At 35.9% G+C, this 18,821-nt stretch overlaps 1 protein-coding gene across 2 annotated transcripts in view; it reads left to right on the top strand.

Annotated features, from left to right (window-relative positions):
* Positions 1-18,821, top strand: part of PDE4D (phosphodiesterase 4D) — a 1,550,946-nt gene that overhangs the window by 318,612 nt on the left and 1,213,513 nt on the right. For both annotated transcript variants that reach the window (XM_017499191.2, XM_037728087.1), the window contains exon 2: positions 6,372-6,505. In XM_017499191.2, the coding sequence (XP_017354680.1) occupies positions 6,464-6,505 (42 nt within the window). In that variant the 5' untranslated portion in view covers positions 6,372-6,463. The remainder of the gene's footprint in view (positions 1-6,371; positions 6,506-18,821) is intronic.

Genomic DNA, 18,821 nt, shown 5'->3' with positions numbered 1-18,821 from the left:
TTTTTTTAAATGGAGTCTTGCTCTGTCACCCAGGCTGGAGTGCAATGGTGTGATCTCAGCTCACTGCAGCCTCCATCTCCTGGATTCAAGTGATTCTTCTGCCTCAGCCTCTCGAATAGCTGGATTACAGGTGCCTGCCACCACACTGAGCTAATTTATATATTTTTTTAGTAGAGACAGGGTTTCACTATGTTGGCCAGGCTTGTCTCAAACTCCTGACCTCAGATGATCCACTTGCCTTGGCCTCCGAAAGGGTTGGGATGACAGGTGTGAGCCACCATGCCTGCTAGACTAGATGTTATATTTTTGAATCATACAACTTGCAGTATGGAAGAGAGTTTACAGTGTACCTTATTCAACCCTGTATTGTTAGTTCATTTTCATATTGCTCTAAAGAACTGCCCAAGACTGGGTAATTTATGAAGCAAAGAGGTTTAATTGACTCACAGTTCTGCATGGCTGGGAGGTCTCAGGAAACTTACAATCATGTTGAAAGGCAAAGGGGAATCAAGGCACCTTCTTCACAAGGAGGCAGGAAGGAGAATGAATGCAGGAGGAACTACCAAATACTTATACAACCATCAGATCTTGTGAGAACTCATTATCATGAGAACAGCATCGGGGAAACTGCCTCCATGATCCCACTACCTCCATTTGGTTTCTCCCTCGACACGTGGGGATTCAGGGAATTATGGGGATTACAATTCAAGATTAGATTTTGGGTGGGGACACAGCCAAACCATATCAAGCCTCTAGTTCAAGAAGCAGAGATTAAACACATAAAACAATTATTGGAAAAAAAGGTTAGCTAGCAGACGATTTTGTGGTACAACATACTTTTTGTTATTGGACTTCACAGTAAGTAGAAATCTATGTGACTTGGAGCAGCAGGGGAAGTTGTTATTAGAAAGAAGAACTTTTGCTGGACTTTGAATAGAAAGAGTTCCGTAAAATGAAAAGAAAACAATAAAAGGGCATGAATCTAAGGCCAAGAGGTAGAAATGGACATGTCTCAGGTGCTGCAGAGTTTAGACCAGACTGACGAGGGGAGAGGGCTGTTTTTGGGAAATAGAGTGTGAGATGAAGTCAAATTAAACATGGAAATCACAGATCACTTTACTCTTCTAGTTGAAACACATCATTCTGGGGTTCCTACTGAGCATAAGCTACAACCTGATTATACAAGGCCATCCTTGTAGTTACAAGTAGATTGCACTGATTTTGACAAGTTTTAAGATGTTAAACTGTGCTGGGAAGACTACAAGATATATCTGGGTTGACTTATGGAACTTGTTTTAGGAAAATCAATGCACAGGACAATATCATCAGCTGGACACAGGACTGGGCATGGAATACAGAGTCCTCTCATTATTGTGTTGTCCCAAGCAGTTCTGTGATCTTAGGCTACTTATGTTCCCTATACTTCAATTACCCTGTTTGTACCCTATGCTCTTCTAGATCTCAGATTCTACAGCCTCTGGCAAGAGCTCTGATCAATCATAGCCTCAGATAAAGAGCACCCTAGAGAAAAGAGAGAAAATGTAAATAGCGGGAAATCTCTATTGTCATCTTTAGATCTGGACTAATAAGTCCATTCTTTTCATTCACAATACTAGAAGGAATGAGGAGGTATCCGGAACTTTCTTCCTTTGTTTCTACCACAGATGTACCAACTGAAGCAGATGATCAAGTTATCTATGTTATGTGTGTAGAGAGCAAATTAGTGGACATTTAAGAGCCCAAGGCAATAGTTCAAACTTTCCCGTGAAAAAATCTGTTTTTACATCCTTGTATGTTTCTTTTCTTTTAACTTTTTGACTATTTTATTCTTGCATTGACTCCTCCCAATTTCTTTCCTGCAGCTACTCTGGTGAGTAAACCTTGATAAATTAAGCCCATTTTTATTGTTTTTATTATATTCCTGTGGAGTTGTCTTTGATTTTGATCAAGCTTCTCTTTGTATACATGCCACATGCATTCATTCTTCATTTAGATTAGAATCTAATTAAGGGAAGGAAGTGCCAAGTTTGGTTTCATTTTTATGTCAACTTTATGCAGCCCTAGAAAAATCTATCTTTTGATGAGTTGGAGACAATAATAAGTTAGAGACAAAGCTAATCCATTACACCTTGATCATTCATAGGCAAATGCACCCAAGCAATTCTTTCCCTTCACATCAAGAAAATGTGTTGTTTATCTGAGAGCTCAGTACTGTGCCTGGCACACATAAGGTTTTTAAAAAACTTTCTAAAACCCATAATCTTTTTAAAACCAATGTATCTGAGTGGCTTTATAATTCAGCAGTCACTACATGAACTGATTTACTATGTAGAAGAAAAAAATATTAGTTCAAAAAAAGGGGAAAAAATAAAGAATTCTTTTTAAACACATAAAACATGTCCTGTTCAATAGCTTCTCTAATATTTGTGGATTATTGGAACCCCTTTCACTCTTATATTTAAGGGTGTCATTCTGTATGGGGACATTGGCTGTTTCAATACATAGAATTATATTTGCAGGGAACTTAAAGTTCCCAGAAAACTTTCTGAGATATTATCTGATTAATCCCCATAACAACCCTGTGAGGTGGGTTATGGAAATATGAGGGAAAAAAGGATAGGGATTTTCCTAATACCATACAGTTTGTGTGTATGATGTAGCAATAAAAGTAGAACTTATGTTTTTCTGATGACCAGTCTAAGCCATTTTCTGCTCTATAAATCTTTAATCTCTAGAATAGAACCTATCTTAATTCCCTCATCCTTGCATCGACACAGCAAATTTATGCAGGTTCTCCAGCTCTAATTCCATCTCTGAATATTCCAGCACTATCTGTCTTACCCACCTCCTCTCTTCATTTTTATTTCTAAAGTGTTCTCCCTGCAGGAGCTGACTCTTCCTTCTTTCTAATTAACGTTATGTGGAAACTCCTATCATAATGAAATTGCACATGTGAGTTTTCTCTCGCCTGGCTTGCTTCTCCGTGCTCCTGGAGGGAGAAAGCTTTTCTGTAGTCTCACCACATTATCTGTGCTGAGAGAGAAACTTATAGGAACTAAGATAACTGCCTTCCTAAGAGTCAACCTTTTTATGAAACATTCTTTAGTTTAGGCACAGCTTTGATATTTGCAGAGGTTACCACTTGTTGACAAATAAAACTCACTGGTTCATGTTATTGGCAGCAAAGTCTTATGGAAGAATAGTCAAAAACATGGACTTTAGAGGCAGACAAATCAGGTGTGAATCCTGGCTCTCCTATTTCCTGGGCAATTTACTTCATTCGTTGGTGCTGATTTCCTCTTTTGTTCAGTGGGATAACACATGAACAATGTCTACCTCACAGGATTATTGGAAAGTTTAAAGATAATTATAGATAATTTTTTCCAGATAAATGAGATAGCAGGACATGCAATCCTCTTCATAGACTGCAGAGCAAACCTGTGTGGCACATTTGCATTTCTTCTTCATCTCCACTCTCCTCCCTGCCCTACACTGGGGGACTTCGTGCCCTGGAAGGCTGACCAATGAAATGTACATCTTCCTCCTTTGCCCTCCTGCTTGCTTGTGTTTGGTTAGTGGGAAGTCCTAGCAAAAGAGAGATGGAGAAAGCAAAATGAGACTGTGTGCATCTTCTTATCTCTTTCCTTTCGGGGTCACCTGAGGCTAGCTGTGTCCCAGAGAGGAACTTCACTTTTCGAGGCAGCCTACTCTGTATGATGCTTTTTCCTAAGTATGGGCAACCCATCCCTCTTAGGGTAAAAACTTTGCTATTGCTAGTTCCAGGTACTGTGCCATCCTTTGCAGATTCCTCTGCCATATCAACATCTCTTTAAACAGCCTCTTTGATAAACCTGCTGTAAATGATCCTAATATAAATATGCTGTCTGTTTATTCCTGGACCGTAACTGATAGATTATTCATACTGGTTACTGGAAAGTAGATCTGCCTACAGACATATTATTTGAGAGAGGTTAGCATTTTTAGGAGAAAAAATAAGAGTGGGCAGTTGTTGCTTGCCATTTGATGCTAAGAGGAAAAGAAGGTAATGATGATGGATAATGATAAAGAAATGATGATGATGAGCTCCATATACCTCCTATGAGCCAAGCATTCTCCTAGACAATCCTTTTTACCTCATTTATTTTGAAAACACATATGTGTTCTTGCCTTTCTTTTGCAGATCTGGAAAAAGTTCAGAGGGATCAAATAATGTACCTAAGAGCTACATAGAATGCCAGTGGAGAGCTGAAATTTCAAACTATGCCTACTTGGTACGATAGTCTGTGCCCTTTTAGTGAGGCTGGATGACTCCTAGCTATACAGGCTGAGAAGAGCCATCCCATCATCAGTCAGTTTTCAACTGAATCTCTTTGCCTATTCAAATTTCTCTAAGTTATAAATTCCTGTAGGAAAGTATCTCTTAATGATGGTCTTCAAATGATTTCAAGGCAATTTTTTTTAAACCTGGTTAATTCAGCAAAGCTTATCAGGTCAAATCCATTATTTGTCTGATTTGACTGATTTGTTAATTATTGAGTCGCTAACCCAGTAGGGCAACTATTACACGGTTGTCCCTAAGACTACTCCTTAAATACTGGATGAATAATTAAATATTTTGAATGTTTTTCTCTGATACTATATAAGCTTCCCACAGCTGTTATCCAAAGTTTGTTTTTCCCTAAATATGGAATATTTTGTTCACAGTTTGTATTATTTCTGTCCAATTCTTAAATGAAATGAGTAACAGAATTCTGCATTTTCTGAGACCTATAGGATACTAATTTGTAAAGGTGATTCAATTCCTCATGGTATACTAGCTGAGGACTTTCCATTTGTGGATCAGCTTCTCACTCCAAATCCTACTCCTTAAAAAAAAAAGTCCACACACACTCAGAAAAACAGTATTTATCTTAGCAACTCACATTTGATTGTGCATTTTTCTTTAATCTTCAGGCAAGCATTTCTATCAACCTTGGAACAAGGCTTTGTCCCTTGTTTCCTTTTGAGTCCCCAAGTTGCATCTAGAGATATTCTTAGCTGTAGTGACCTTTATTTCTCTGTTTCTACCTCTACTTTGCTGGTGTGGGACCTCTGACCTCCCTCAAAGTATCTTCCTTTTATTTTGAGAAGACTTGAGAAGGTGACTCACATATATTCCAAACAAGTATTTTCAGCCTTTAAAAAGTTGTGTTCCCTACAGTCTTCTCCACTTTCATTTTGTATGTTTTTTCAAAAAAATTATATATGGTTACTTTTTTTTTAAATCTTTTAAATGTCTAATTTATACTACTTAGTACTTTAATATTTTTGGATCGTTTTGGCAGAAGCAGTTCCTTCAGACCTTGGTCACTGTTACTTTTTTCCTTAAGTCTCAGACACCTGTTTTTTGAGAAGCTTAGAACAAACCCAAATGATAGAACTACATGCTGCTGTTAGCATCAGCCTACACCTACAATATTAGCCTAAACCTGCAATATCAGAGTTTTTGTGGTTTGACCAAGCCTTTTGTCCCCTTTCCCTTACAGTAAGTTCTTTCAGCCCACATGCAAATATACCTTATACATATGTAGGTTGTGTCCAGATATAGCAGAATATCATAAATGAACACAACATATACAGCTGTTCAATTTGTTCTTTCCTCAAAACTCAAAACGTAGAATCTTCATTGTAGTGTCTAGGAGAAAGTGAAGATTAGTTAGGTAATGAGGATATCAATGCCATTCGAGTGGCAATTACTCTGGAATATTCCTTGAAATAACAGTTACTGCTTAACAATTACTGCTTATACTTCTTGTTTTCATCTTCTCAAGCATTCCTTACAACCACTTGGAACTAAAGGGGTAGAGAACTCACTAAATTTACTGAAGAGTCATTGGGTTGGCTTCAAGGTACTATTTATTATTGTCAGTGAAACAAGAGGCAAAGATGCAGTGGTTTAGAGGGCCCTTTTCTTCAGATGTAGTTAAGATTCCTCCAGCAGTGGATCACCTTAGTGACTCTTTAGTGACAAATTGTTGAGTCTGTAGCTGTCCCAACAAGAATCAACACATACACAACTCAGTTTGCATCTTTATTTCGTACACATAACTTTAGGTATGGCTACCATATCTATTTTTTTTTACAGCCACTAAAAATGTAGACTTGAATATTTAATGGAAAAACAGATGGTGCTTGAAATCTGTAATTTACATTTAACAAAAGTTGTTTTGGAAATGTTGCTTTTGTATACTTTTTTATTGCTTCAAACACAGCACCATTTTAGCCTGTTCCAATGAATTATTTAAGAATTTCTGTCCTAGTCTAAGACAGCATTTCAAAGTGCACATGTTAATCACATACTTGATTAAACATTTCTTTCCTTTTCTTTCCAGCATTCCAGTTGGCTTTTGAGTGGATACTTGTTGCAGTGAGAGCATCGACACTGGAAACACTAGTGCAAATTTTAATTACTTAAAACACCACAATGAAAAGAAATACCTGTGATTTGCTTTCTCGGAGCAAAAGTGTAAGTAACTTTTGTTTTCATCTATTTTCTAAACATATGTACCTACAATATTTTACTTTTTGTTTTGGATTTTAAGACTGTGCTATCATGATTACGCTTGTGGGAAACCTTAGTTAACTTTCAGTTCTCTGACTGTACACAGCTTATTAACAAATGAAGATTTGTTTGTCTGTGTGACCTGGTTAGCATTTGATGAGAATTCTCTTTCAGCTAGTTTATACCTTACCATTCATTCATACAAGTCTACAAGCATGATATTGAACACTCTGATTTTTGAGTGCATGCAGAAAATATATGATTAAAACTTATAATAGAAGGAATTTATGTCTTGAATAGGAAACTTTCTGGGAAAGTCCAAAGCATACATTAAACTTATGTCATTAAGTACTTCAATCAGTCACATTCTGAAAGTTCTTCCCTTCTATGAAATTTCTACTCTGGCATATATCTCTAATTTCCTATTTTAATCTTCCTTTTAAACATTTTAAAGTGAACATCCTCTGAGATCTACTAAAGGTTAAGCCTTCTTTCCAATTACTTAGTGTTCTTAAGCTACCACAGTCATGATACTTTTAAAATGTATATTAGTTTATGGAAAAAAACAAATAGAGCATCTCAAAGAAAGCTACTCAAGGCTAGAATGAAAGCAGACTGTTATTTCCATCAAACAAGCACTAGGAACATATCCCTTTGTTCATTTGCCCAAGGGGGATAAGGCATCCAAACAGATATAGTTGTGACGTAGGAACATTCATTTGAAGGCATCAGAAAAACCCCAAATGCAAACACATTTCTCTAATGTGGGAGCACTTTGAGATATAACCAGTGATTCTAGGGTGATGGCCCAAGGCCATCTTTCATCTTTCCATAGAGTTACCATCCAGCTTTTAAGGGTGAGGCATGAGTATGTGCAAATAAACTATAGTATGCCCAACTGGGTTTGTTAAAAAATGAGGATATGCTAAGAGATATGCCAATCCTTTTACTGAATACTGTGTTTAATAACCAACCAAGAAAATTCAACAAACTCTGAGGAATTGTTCAAATGTATTTGTTTTACTGGTTGGTGTTTGGTTGTATGGATTATTGCATAAAAGAATGGTCCGTTGCTTTGAGCCTGGAATCCCTTTTATAATCATACAAAATTGCTCATTGTAATAGGAGGTGACCTGCATACCAATTGCCCAACTGCAATCACATCTTTCTCTTACTGAGTTTTCTTACTACAAATTAAATATGAAAGCAAACCATTCATATAATGTTTCCTTCTTTTATTGCATTTCAGAGACATATGATCTAAAAGAATATGTAAAGGCAAAATGGAGAATATTTCTAATAATTACAAATATGTCATCAACCATTGCCCTATTCTTGAAGGAAAACATTCTAAAAGCAAATGATTAACTAAGCCATGACTTTAAGGAACTGAAAGTACTTAATGATGCTTGGAGATTTCCTATTCGTATTTGTTTAATGCAAAAAATTTTATCTTGGTGGAAAGGCTCAAGCTTTCCAGATTAAGAGAACTGAGTTGCCTACATTTGTCCAAATATAAACAGTAGAACTCTTATTTCACTACTTCTTAGCTTCTTGAAAATCCACTGGCATAAAGAAATGCTTCTACTTAATTAAATGACTTTAAGAAGAAGTTAATGTTTATTAGAAAAAAAGATCCAAACTTACTGCCTAGTTAGAAGTTGTCACTTTAGGACTACAAAATTTTATTTTGCTGTGGTCTAAGCGTGTTACCCCCCAACGCTTAAGATTTTGCCATAATGTAACCCAGAATTGTATACTTAGAGGTTGATGTTTCCTGTGTTTGGTGAAGAAAGTTTAAAGAATTAGTTCTCTTTAGAATCTGAGGATGTTTTTCTTTGGCATTATGATGTTTGAAAATCCAAAAAAAGTTTGAAATTTAAGATAGTCAGTGTTCCTCCCTACCTGACTCTCTGTAGGACTTGTATCTTTCATTGTGAAAATTTAAGGCATACAAAAGAGATTCAAAAAAAAAAAAAAGATCATCCTTCAGTTACTCAGGAGGCTGAGGCAGGAGAATTGCCTGAACCCAGGAGGCGGAGGTTGCGGTGAGCAGAGATCGCGCCATTGCACTCCAGCCTGGGTAACANGGAGGTTGCGGTGAGCAGAGATCGCGCCATTGCACTCCAGCCTGGGTAACAAGAGTGAAACTCCGTCAGAAAAAAAAAAAAAAAAAAAGATCAGCCTTAAACAGTCACCTTATTTAGTGAATTCCTCTCATGACAGGGGTTCCAGTGTATCTTGGAAGACCATTTAGTCACTTTTCATCTCAAACAATTCAGGTATAAGATGGGTTGTTAAACTAGGTGAGAGTTCTGTTTCCTACCAGTTATGAGTTTCTATGATTCTGTATCATGTTGTGCTCATTCATAAGTTGAATTGAAGACCAGTTCCCAAATAAATATAAAATCAAGCCATCGGGGAAAGAGAGTATATTAATCAGCTTTGGCTACCATAGCAAAAAACCATAACTAGGTAACTTAAGCAGAAATGTATTTTATCATAATTTGACAGGCTGGGAAGTTCAAGATAAAAACGCCAACCAATTCTGTTCCTGATAAGTGCTTTCTTCCTGGTTTTCTCATGGCCTGTAGACAGCTACTTTTTCCTTGGGTCCTCACATGGCAGAGAAAGAAAGCAAGTTGTCTGATGCTGCTTCTTTTAAGGTCACTAATCCCCTCATTAGGTCCCCACCTTCATGACTTCATCTGATCCTAATTACCTCCCAAAGACACCACCTCCAAATACCATCACATTGCAGGTTAGGGCTTCAACATTTATATTTCAGGGGGACACAAAAATTTGGTCCATAAGGGAGTTTGATATGCTTAAAGGATGGATGATTAATTTTAATAAGTCTCTGTCATATTTAAACCCAAAAGGTAGTGACCAGTATACTGGAATCTGTATGTTCTCCCAATTTGATAACACTGAAAATGATCTGGTCAACATATTTCTCTTCATTTCTTATTTTCTAAATTTTATGTTAGGGACATTCTTACTTATGACTTTGAAGTCTAATAATCTCTTCATAGACCTAGGAGTTAATTTTAATTTTACCAAAAAATGATTTCCCCCTTTCTTCACTATTCTTGGTTTGCTTATTTTATGTTGTTTTTTCGTAATATCCAATTCAATGACATAGGTCTCTGAAGTATCTTGTCCTATCAATGGATTTACTATTCAACTTTTCAGATGTTTATAAATTTCAGAACTGACTATCTGAGTTACCCTTCTTCCCTCTGCTAATGCCTGCTTTCTTACTGGCTTTTAGGTAAGCAGGGGAGGGAAGGAAAGGTACAGACAAGAGGACAGGATATAAACTTTTTGTTGTGATAGTATATTTTAAAATCAAGAGTTAAACAAAAAATTTAAGCATCTTTTTTTCTTTACAATATCCCTATTATTCTCCAAACTCATGAATTTTTATGAATCTTCTCATCTGGAGAATAAACTAGATAAATTTTAATTCTTATTCATTAATGAATTTTCTTGTGTATTGAGTTCTAAACTCTCTTGTAGTCTTTCGCATTAAATTCCCAATTTTCCAGTGAACTGAATCATTTTCTTCCTACCAGTGTCAATATATTCAAGATGTCATCTACTCAATTGGATTTGTTAATTTTCTTGAAGAAATTGCCCTTTATTTGTCTTAGGATTCATTTGGATGCTCTACATTTGGATAAATTTGTCACTCACCAGATGTCTTTAATTGACGTTCCCTGTTCTTTTTTGAAGAATTGTTGTTTAGTGTTCATTCAAAACTGGAAGCAAGTCCTTGGTGTTTTGAAGACACAGGGTATCTGGCACATTCTTTGCATATTGAATTTAAGGCCCACCTAAATAGGTTGTCAGTTTTGAGTCCAGGAGCTAGCAGTCCATCTGGTGAAATTATTCCCAGTAGGCTCCCTAGAATTGCTTATTTTCACAGAAGATTTTAAAAATATTACACAAACTTTATAAACTAAAGTGAGTTTATTCTTTTAAAAAAGGCTTTTTTTTCCATCTGTACTTTTACATTGCTGAGTTTTTAGAAGCAATCACTCACCTAATGACCCAGGGTGCGTTATTTATGCTATTTTATCCGCATTTAAGTGTCCACCTGGAGAGGGCAGCCAAAAAATAAATTTGGAAAAGATGACACATTTTGTTATGACACTTCAGAGCTATCCACATTCATTTTTTCTCACAATTACTCTATAAGATAGAGTATTTTTTATTCATGTGGTTAAAGTAAAATTAACAAATTCCTTCCTAGTTGGGCTTCATTTCTCTGCTATATTCAATCCCACCTAAGCTATGAGGCTGACAAAGCTGTTGCAGCTTAGAATCCTAACAAAGTTAAGGATGTAGAAACTGATTTTTTTTTACTTGTATTCACTCAGTAGTGTCCGAAGAAGGTCAGACATGGCACTGTAGGTAAAAAACCCTTTGAAAAGCACAAAATACAAAACAAAATCAAGTTCCTGCTTGTGTCTTTATTCACAAAAAATTGATACGAGAAGCTGTAGTTTTAGAGATTTTACTCCTTTGGTCCTTACACCTGCCTTCCGGCTTATTCTCCTTCTTTACAAAGTTCTACAAATATTTACTGCATGGTTACTGTGTGTTAGGATCTGGGTATCTAATGCAAGAGACATGTTCTCTCTACCCTCATAGAGCGTATCTGATAACTAAGTTTATTATTTTTATAATTTGTTAAAATTATTTCTCCACCCTGATCACCCAAATCTATCCCATTTTAATCTTTAATTCTTAGTAGGAAGACTGAAGTTCTGTCTCTCTCAAGTCTCTGTGTGCTTGCGCATTATCATGTTGTCAGCACCCTGTTTAGTAGGCATATTTTGAGCTGTGAATAATGTGCCATAATTGACAATTATGCTCATTGTTGCAGAAATGTAGATTATTTCAGAGTGGGTAAAAAGAGTTTTTCTCAGATAATCAACAATAGTATAAGAATAGCCAAGAATATAACTAAATGTGGGTATGACAGGAAAGATCTGAAAGAATAGGGTCTGATCAGCAACTATTTGCTTTGAAATCAATTACACGTCACATGACTATTTTAGTGGCCAAAGCCGATCATTAAATTGTCATCTTGGAAAAATCTCCCCTCTTTTTTTTCTATATTGTGATGGTTTTCTATTTCATTTTTGAAAAATTTCAAGTTGCAGTTGAATTACAAATGATTATGTCCAAGACATAATTGCATATATTGTACTTACCAGTATAGACACCACAGATACACAAAAATGGAGATGAGTCTTGTTGCATTGACAATGAATATTAAAAAATTATTCTTACAGACAAAAACTCTATAACAAAGTGAGATTTTGAAGAAAAGCTTAATTGGTGGAGTTTTCTATCAGTTGTATTTGCTCTAGAAAAATGTTTATGTATAATGGCTTCTTATTTTTAACTGAAGGTAATTCTCTATTTTAAAATATTGTTTAGCTGTTTTTTTCATTATTGAAATGACAAATGTTTTGAAAGCTAAAAAATTGACTTCAATTAAAATTATTGATGTGTTTACATTGTTTCTCATGATCAGCACTTTCAAGGGCAGAACTGGAATGGTCCCTGAGTTGCAGTTCTGGCTTTGCATCTGTGCATCTATGTCTTGGTAGAAGAAGGGGGAGTAAAAGAACCATAAGTAATTAGATTTATTATCAAATGCTTCTAATATCTAGCATGATATTTTTTCAAAGGTAAAATGAGAAAATAGCATAGAAATCGCGTTAAAAAAAGTAAACAAAAATCCAAACCAAACCATCAAGCAAAAATCACTTTAAAAATGCTTTACAGGCTGGGTGTGGTGGCTCACACCTGTAATCCCAGCACTTTGGGAGACTGAGGCAGGTGGATCTCGAGGTCAGGAGCTCCAGACCAGCCTGGCCCATATGGTGAAACCCTCTCTCTATTAAAAATACAAAAATTAGCTGGGCATGGTTGTATGTGCCTGTAGACTCAGCTACCCAAGAGGCTGAGGCAGAAGAATCGATTGAACCTGGGAGGCAGAGGTTGCAGTGAGCTGAGTTCACACCACCATACTTCAGTGTGGGTGACAGAGTGAGACTCTGTCTCAAAAAAAAAAAAAAGTTATACAATAATCAATTATGTTCTATACTTCTGCAACAAATCCTTTAAGTCTCAAAGATTTCCTAAATGGAATTAATCCATCAGTAAGCAGATAACAACTTTATTTTTATTGTTGAAAAAGTCACTCTTGTCAGTTCACAAGTTTCCCTAACTTGTGCAAATTAAAAGTCATCATAGCAAGGCTAAGAATTGTTGGTTGGTATGTAGTTAGCGCCACCTTGACCCTGCTTTCCAGTTCTTTCTATTACCCAGCATATGCCGTATGCCACACACACGGAGGTAGGGGTACAGCCCCACTTACAGCACAAGAACTGGGAATAGGCATTTAGCTTATAACTCTTTTTTGGTCATATTCCCCTCCAACTGCCATTCTTTCTACTCTGGTAGTCTGGACTTCTGCTTTGACAATATTGTTTCTGTGGTAAGGATTTGACTGTGCTTGCAGCCCTCACCATCCCGAGTTTAATCCAATCTTCAATATTTATTTAAGCCCTCACCAACTATTTGACCAAACTCTGCCAGTTACATCCTACAGAACAGTGCACCAAATGGTACCCCAGCAGTCCAGAGTTATCACACCACCAATTCACTTCCAGGTTGGGCATTAAGATTTGCGGAGAATCTTGCTTTTGAAATCACATTGGCTTTTAGCTAAATGTATTAAAATTACTGGAAAAAAATGATAACACTACAGTACTGCAACGAAAACAATCCTTTCTATAAATTCATTTAAAACAAGAAACAACAAACCTTAAATGTCCTTAAAAATATTATTAAATGTCCAACTTTTATTTTTCTAGAAGAGGGCATTACATAGCATTAATTGGCCAGCAGGGCTCTATTTGAACATACCCAAAAGAGACCTAGACATTGCTCAGAAACAATAGTCTCTGAAAGATACTCAGAATAAACAAGGGATTGGAGGAAAAGATGAGAGATCTCCAGTATGTCTGCATATAAGGGCTGAAAAAGGAAAAGATTCCAATTATGTTTTTTCTTTGCAAGTGCTCATGCAGGGATTCAGAACATGTAATCCTCACCCAAAGTAAGTGAAATAATTGGCAGGTAGTCAAAGAAGACTTTACCCTTGAGTGGGTGGTACTGTTGTCTATTCAGAAAGCATTTATATGTTTGATTTCCTGAAACAATGCTGGAATGTCCTAATGCAAGAAGGGAGAATTGAAAACAACAACCCTAAAATACAATTAAATATTGGGAAAAGTGACTCAGAATAGATGTAAGTTAAAACTTTCTGACAGGGTTTTCTAGCATTGAGATAGTATTTTTTAAGGAAATTATAAAATGATCTTATATCAAGATCTTTTCACAATCTGATGAAGTCTTTATGGTTCTTTAAATTGTATTGTTAATATCATACTCTGAATTATAAAAATTTAAATATTTCAGTTTATAGTCTTTAACTTCTCATTATTATATTTATAAATGTGTATATAATATGTGCGTATGTCTATTCACGAGGATAATTAACAAATATGTTAGTTGCTACAATAAATGAATGCTTGTAGCAGAAAAAAAAATAAAGAAAGAAATCAATGTAATCAAAGTCAACTTGCTACTGGAAAAAAAAAAAGAAAGCATCATATTTTTATCAGCAGTGCCTCTGGGTAGCATGTGATTGATTATTAGAGTGATTTTATAGATAATAAATAATACAAGATGTTAGACTGAGATAGGGAAGAAAAAAAAAAGAAAACAAATATGTTAGTTGGCATCTGCTCATTTAAAACTACATATATACTTTCATTAAAACTAAATGTATACTTTCATTACAGTAATACACATCACTCATTAAATTATCTTGTGGCTTAGTATTAAAAATTCTTACCAATATATGACTTTGGGTGAATGACCTCACTGGTCTCTGTATCACTCATGTATAACATGAGGGGAGTAGCTTAAATGAATGAAAAGATTCCTTTCAACTCCAAGGCTATGACAACATATTTCCAATTTTGTATACTTCTTAGAACAGCCTCAGTAATAATTTTTCACATTATGAACATTACAGTCAAAGAATAGGTTCTTCTTAACCTCACAAATGACTATCCTTTCCATCCAAAGTATAAACAGGATTCTGATTAATAAATTGAGCTCGTCGAATCTCTGCCAAGTATGCAAAATCACTGCTTCTGTTTGTTGGACATTTATTGCCTCTGAGAATTGATGGAATTAAAAATAACCTCATATTACAGGGACTTCAGAGAATTAGTTATTTAAATTTTTTGCTGCTTTAAACATTAATTTTGTTTCTTTCCCTATACATTTCTTTCCCCATACATGTTGCTGATAAGAACTGTAATATATTGAGTGGTTGTTCTATGAAGAAATCTAAATCCATATTCCAGTGACAGCAGCTTTGGCTAGCTACTGGCTCTCTGCTGATAACTACCATTTTGACCCCTGCAGTTCACCTGTGGTCATACCAAGCCTGTCTGTTTTTTCATTAACAGAGACCTCTGAATTGTGCCAAGTGTGGATAGTGTGGTTTCTTCCTCACTTTCCTGAATTGTAACCAGTTCTAGTCATTAATATGCAACCAAAGTTTACTAAGTCCTGCGCATAATGGGAGGCAATTATAGTGTAGAAAGAAAACCATAGGACTGAATATAAGAAGTAATCATTTCTGGCATTATAGACAAACCTGGTCCTTTCTGCTTAGTTACTGAACTACCTGCTGTTGCTCTGCTTATCTTCCCACAGTGAAATGCCTTTCTTCTTATGTTTTACATGGTTTCTAGGCTCTTTACTCCAGGAAACCCAGGAGAAACCCTCATTCCAAGTTCAAGTAAACAAATAATTTATAAAGATACAACTCTGCCCACCACAAAAACTCCTTTCACAGTGTTACACAAAGGCATTTAAACTAGAGCATCTATGTTACAGAAACAGACCTTAACTAGTTCTTTATCAAACCAAAGGAATACTCTTTCCTCAAAGCTGGAATAACACCTTTTCCCTTAAAAGAACACTCCATGTCCCACACTCCGAGGTATTTTCAAAACTTTAGAAAATACTTGGATCAGTTATCAGCCAAGAGTACACCCATTCCAATAAAAATATTTAAAGACATGGAAAAATCAATGAATCCAGACAATGATCATTCTCACCAAACCTTTATCATTTCCATTACTCACAGTAGATAATCTCAAATTCTTAATTTTAGTAAATTAAGAAATTTCAGCATGAACTATCTAGCTTCTGATTTAAGCTCAGAGATGCAGAGAGCTTCAAAGAGTGTCTTTCTCATTCTTACTGTAAGGAAAAAGCTGTACAAACTACTCATTCATGATTTTAAAAATACTCCAGCAAACTGAGGTTGTAGGGCAATCAAACAACTCAAAAGCTAGAAAGAGACAGGAAGCTGCAAGGAGAAGGAGGATGGCATTATTTGTTTTTCCTTGGGCAGACACCACCAGATGTCATATAAACCAGCAAGATGATTCAGCTAAACATTTAAATGAATTGCTAAAGGCTGAGTATGGGCTAGAATGAAAATGTGACACTGGAGATGGCAGATTTAGGAGGTACATCCTATAGCAGGTTTTTCCTCCAGAAACCCCACTAGGCACTGACAGGAAAGACCGGAGAGAACAGCAGCCACTTTCAGAACCACACCCATTTCCCAGTGGAATAAAAGAGTTATTTGGCAAAAATAATAACAACAACCATTGTCTTAGGGAACTGGAGGAAACCCACTTGTGATGGTGGCAATAAGAAACATGATTGTGATGAGGAGAAGAGAAAGAAGTAATGCTCTATCCCTGGGGTAGGGAATAAATGCTAGGATTAGCACAACAGTTGGAGAAAGTTGCAGGAGCACTTGTGAAGGCCACATTGCTGATACAGAGTTACACATTGCCTACCTGAGTCTTAATCAGAACGTCAAGGAATGCCCTTCCTCCCTGACCTGCTATCAACAGCCTAACAAGTGTTGAGTATAAATAATATTGGAATATGGCTGAAAATTCACTTTAGGTCCTGGAATTAAGGGAAGACCCAAAGCTAAAGGGGAAGCAAATCTTAAGAAAATAACGACTGGCGAGCAATTTCACAATCTACTTCCCTTTAAGCCTCCAAAAATACCTACCTCAGTATCTACTGCCCTACACAAGATATCTGGCTTTCAACAAAATATTATGAGGCATATGAAGAGGCAAGAGAAAGAACTCCAAAGAGATAGCACATACAAACATGTGATATATGGAACACATATTAAAATTACCAGACAAGGAATTTAAAATAACTATGATTAATATGTTCAAGACTCTAATGGAAAGGTTGAACACACGTGAGATTAGATAGGAAATTTCAGAGGAAATATGGAAACTAAGAAAAATCAAATGGAAATGCTAGAAATCAAAAACATAGTCAAAGAAATTTAAAAAAATGCCTTTGGGCTTGTTAGTAGACTTGAGATAGCTAAGGAAAGAATCAGTGGACTCGAAAATAAGTCAGTAGAAATTACCCAAACAGAAAAAGGAGTGGAAATAAAAGGGGGAGAGAAAGAGCATAACAGAGCATCCAGGAACTCTGGTAATATTATATGGCATGACATATTCATAATTGAGATGATAGAAGGAGAAGGAAGTAAAAAAGAGGTAGAAGAAATGTTTGAAGGAAAAAAATGGCTGAAAAAATATCCAAAATTGATGATGAGCACTAAATCATAGACTCAAAATCTCTATATAGTATATAAAGCAAGTATATAAAGCAAGATACATATCAAAATAAATGCCCATGTGCAGAGGCATACTATCTTGAAATTGCTAAAAAACAACAACATAGAGAAAACCTTAAAGGCAACCAGAGGGAGGGAATGATAAATTACCTCAAGAGAAATAAGGATAAGAATTACAGCAAATTTCTCCTCAGAAACATTGCAAGCAAGAAGAAAAAGGAATGACATCTTTAAAGTGGCGAAAGACAAACAAACCCTAGTAACCCAGAATTCTATACCCAATAATAATAGAGTTAAAACAGGAAGTTAAATTTTTCTGACTGAACTATTTAGGTTCCTGTTCTTTCTGATGTCCCCAAAGTAATATGGACCTAGATCCTGTTTTATTTTTATCTTTCTTTTTTCAAATCTGAGAGGGTAAAGATGTTTCTTCTGTTCAAGACCAACACCTCTACTGTCCCAGAGGACTGAGTCAGCTGCCTCCTCCCTGTATAGGCTCAATTGCAATGCTGCTAATCTCTCTTCTCTCTCTCCTTTTTACGTTGGTTTATGAACTAGACTATCCAGTCCTTTCTGTCACTCCTTTCCATGTATGTCTCTTTTGACAATTCTAATATTCATCTTTTTTCCCTAATATTTATTGATGTTTCTTTGCAAGGCTGCATGCTCCTTAAACTATGCTCTTCCCTAAGATTCAGTCATTGGCCCATGTAATATTTTAAGGTATGAAGACACCTTAAAGATCATAATATATCTCCTTTCCTGTCTTAATTTTCTTCTATTCGAATCTCTCAATTTCCATATTCAGCTCATATTTCTAGTTTTAGGCTTAGAACTCTAACCAAGTACTTGCTGAACATTCATAACATCTACACAACATTTCTCGAACTAGATCCATTCACTATGCTTCCTCACCTTTAAACATACTGCTACATATTCTAAATACTCTCTATTATATTTACTGCCTCAGCTATGGATTGCCTAAAGCAGAGCCTTGTGAACCTTCCTTAGCTCCAGACTCATCATCCCTCCCAGAGTCTAAACAAGCAACAGGTGTTACTGCATGTATTGTGGGGTATATATTTCTGAGTCGTTCTCATCCCAGCTTGGCTTCCCTTTCTACCAATGCCCTGGGGATCACTTATTTTTTCTTCCCAAGATGGGTCTCATTAAAATATACCACAGTAGTGAGAAGTAGTAAAATTATATAGTATATATGGGATCTAATGACATTTGCTCTATTGTCTGTTCTGTAGCATCTCTACTTTTTCCTATTAACAGTGTACTAAGTGTTTTAAATCTATATCTTTACACAACTACTTTTTATTAGAGTTTAAGATCATCTTTAAATACTGAATTCATAATAAGGTATATCTTGATTGTGTGTATATAATTTCTATTACAGCCATCATTCATAATTCATTATTTTTAAGGAACAATTATAGCAAAGGCTGATTAGATGAAATGTTAGATTATTTACCA

The sequence above is a fragment of the Cebus imitator genome, unplaced genomic scaffold (genome assembly GCF_001604975.1).
Source record: "Cebus imitator isolate Cc_AM_T3 unplaced genomic scaffold, Cebus_imitator-1.0 Scaffold255, whole genome shotgun sequence".
In the NCBI taxonomy this organism is placed as follows: domain Eukaryota; kingdom Metazoa; phylum Chordata; class Mammalia; order Primates; family Cebidae; genus Cebus; species Cebus imitator.
The sequence above is the reverse complement of the archived record's forward strand: the minus strand, read 5'-3'. Positions and strand labels throughout refer to the sequence as shown.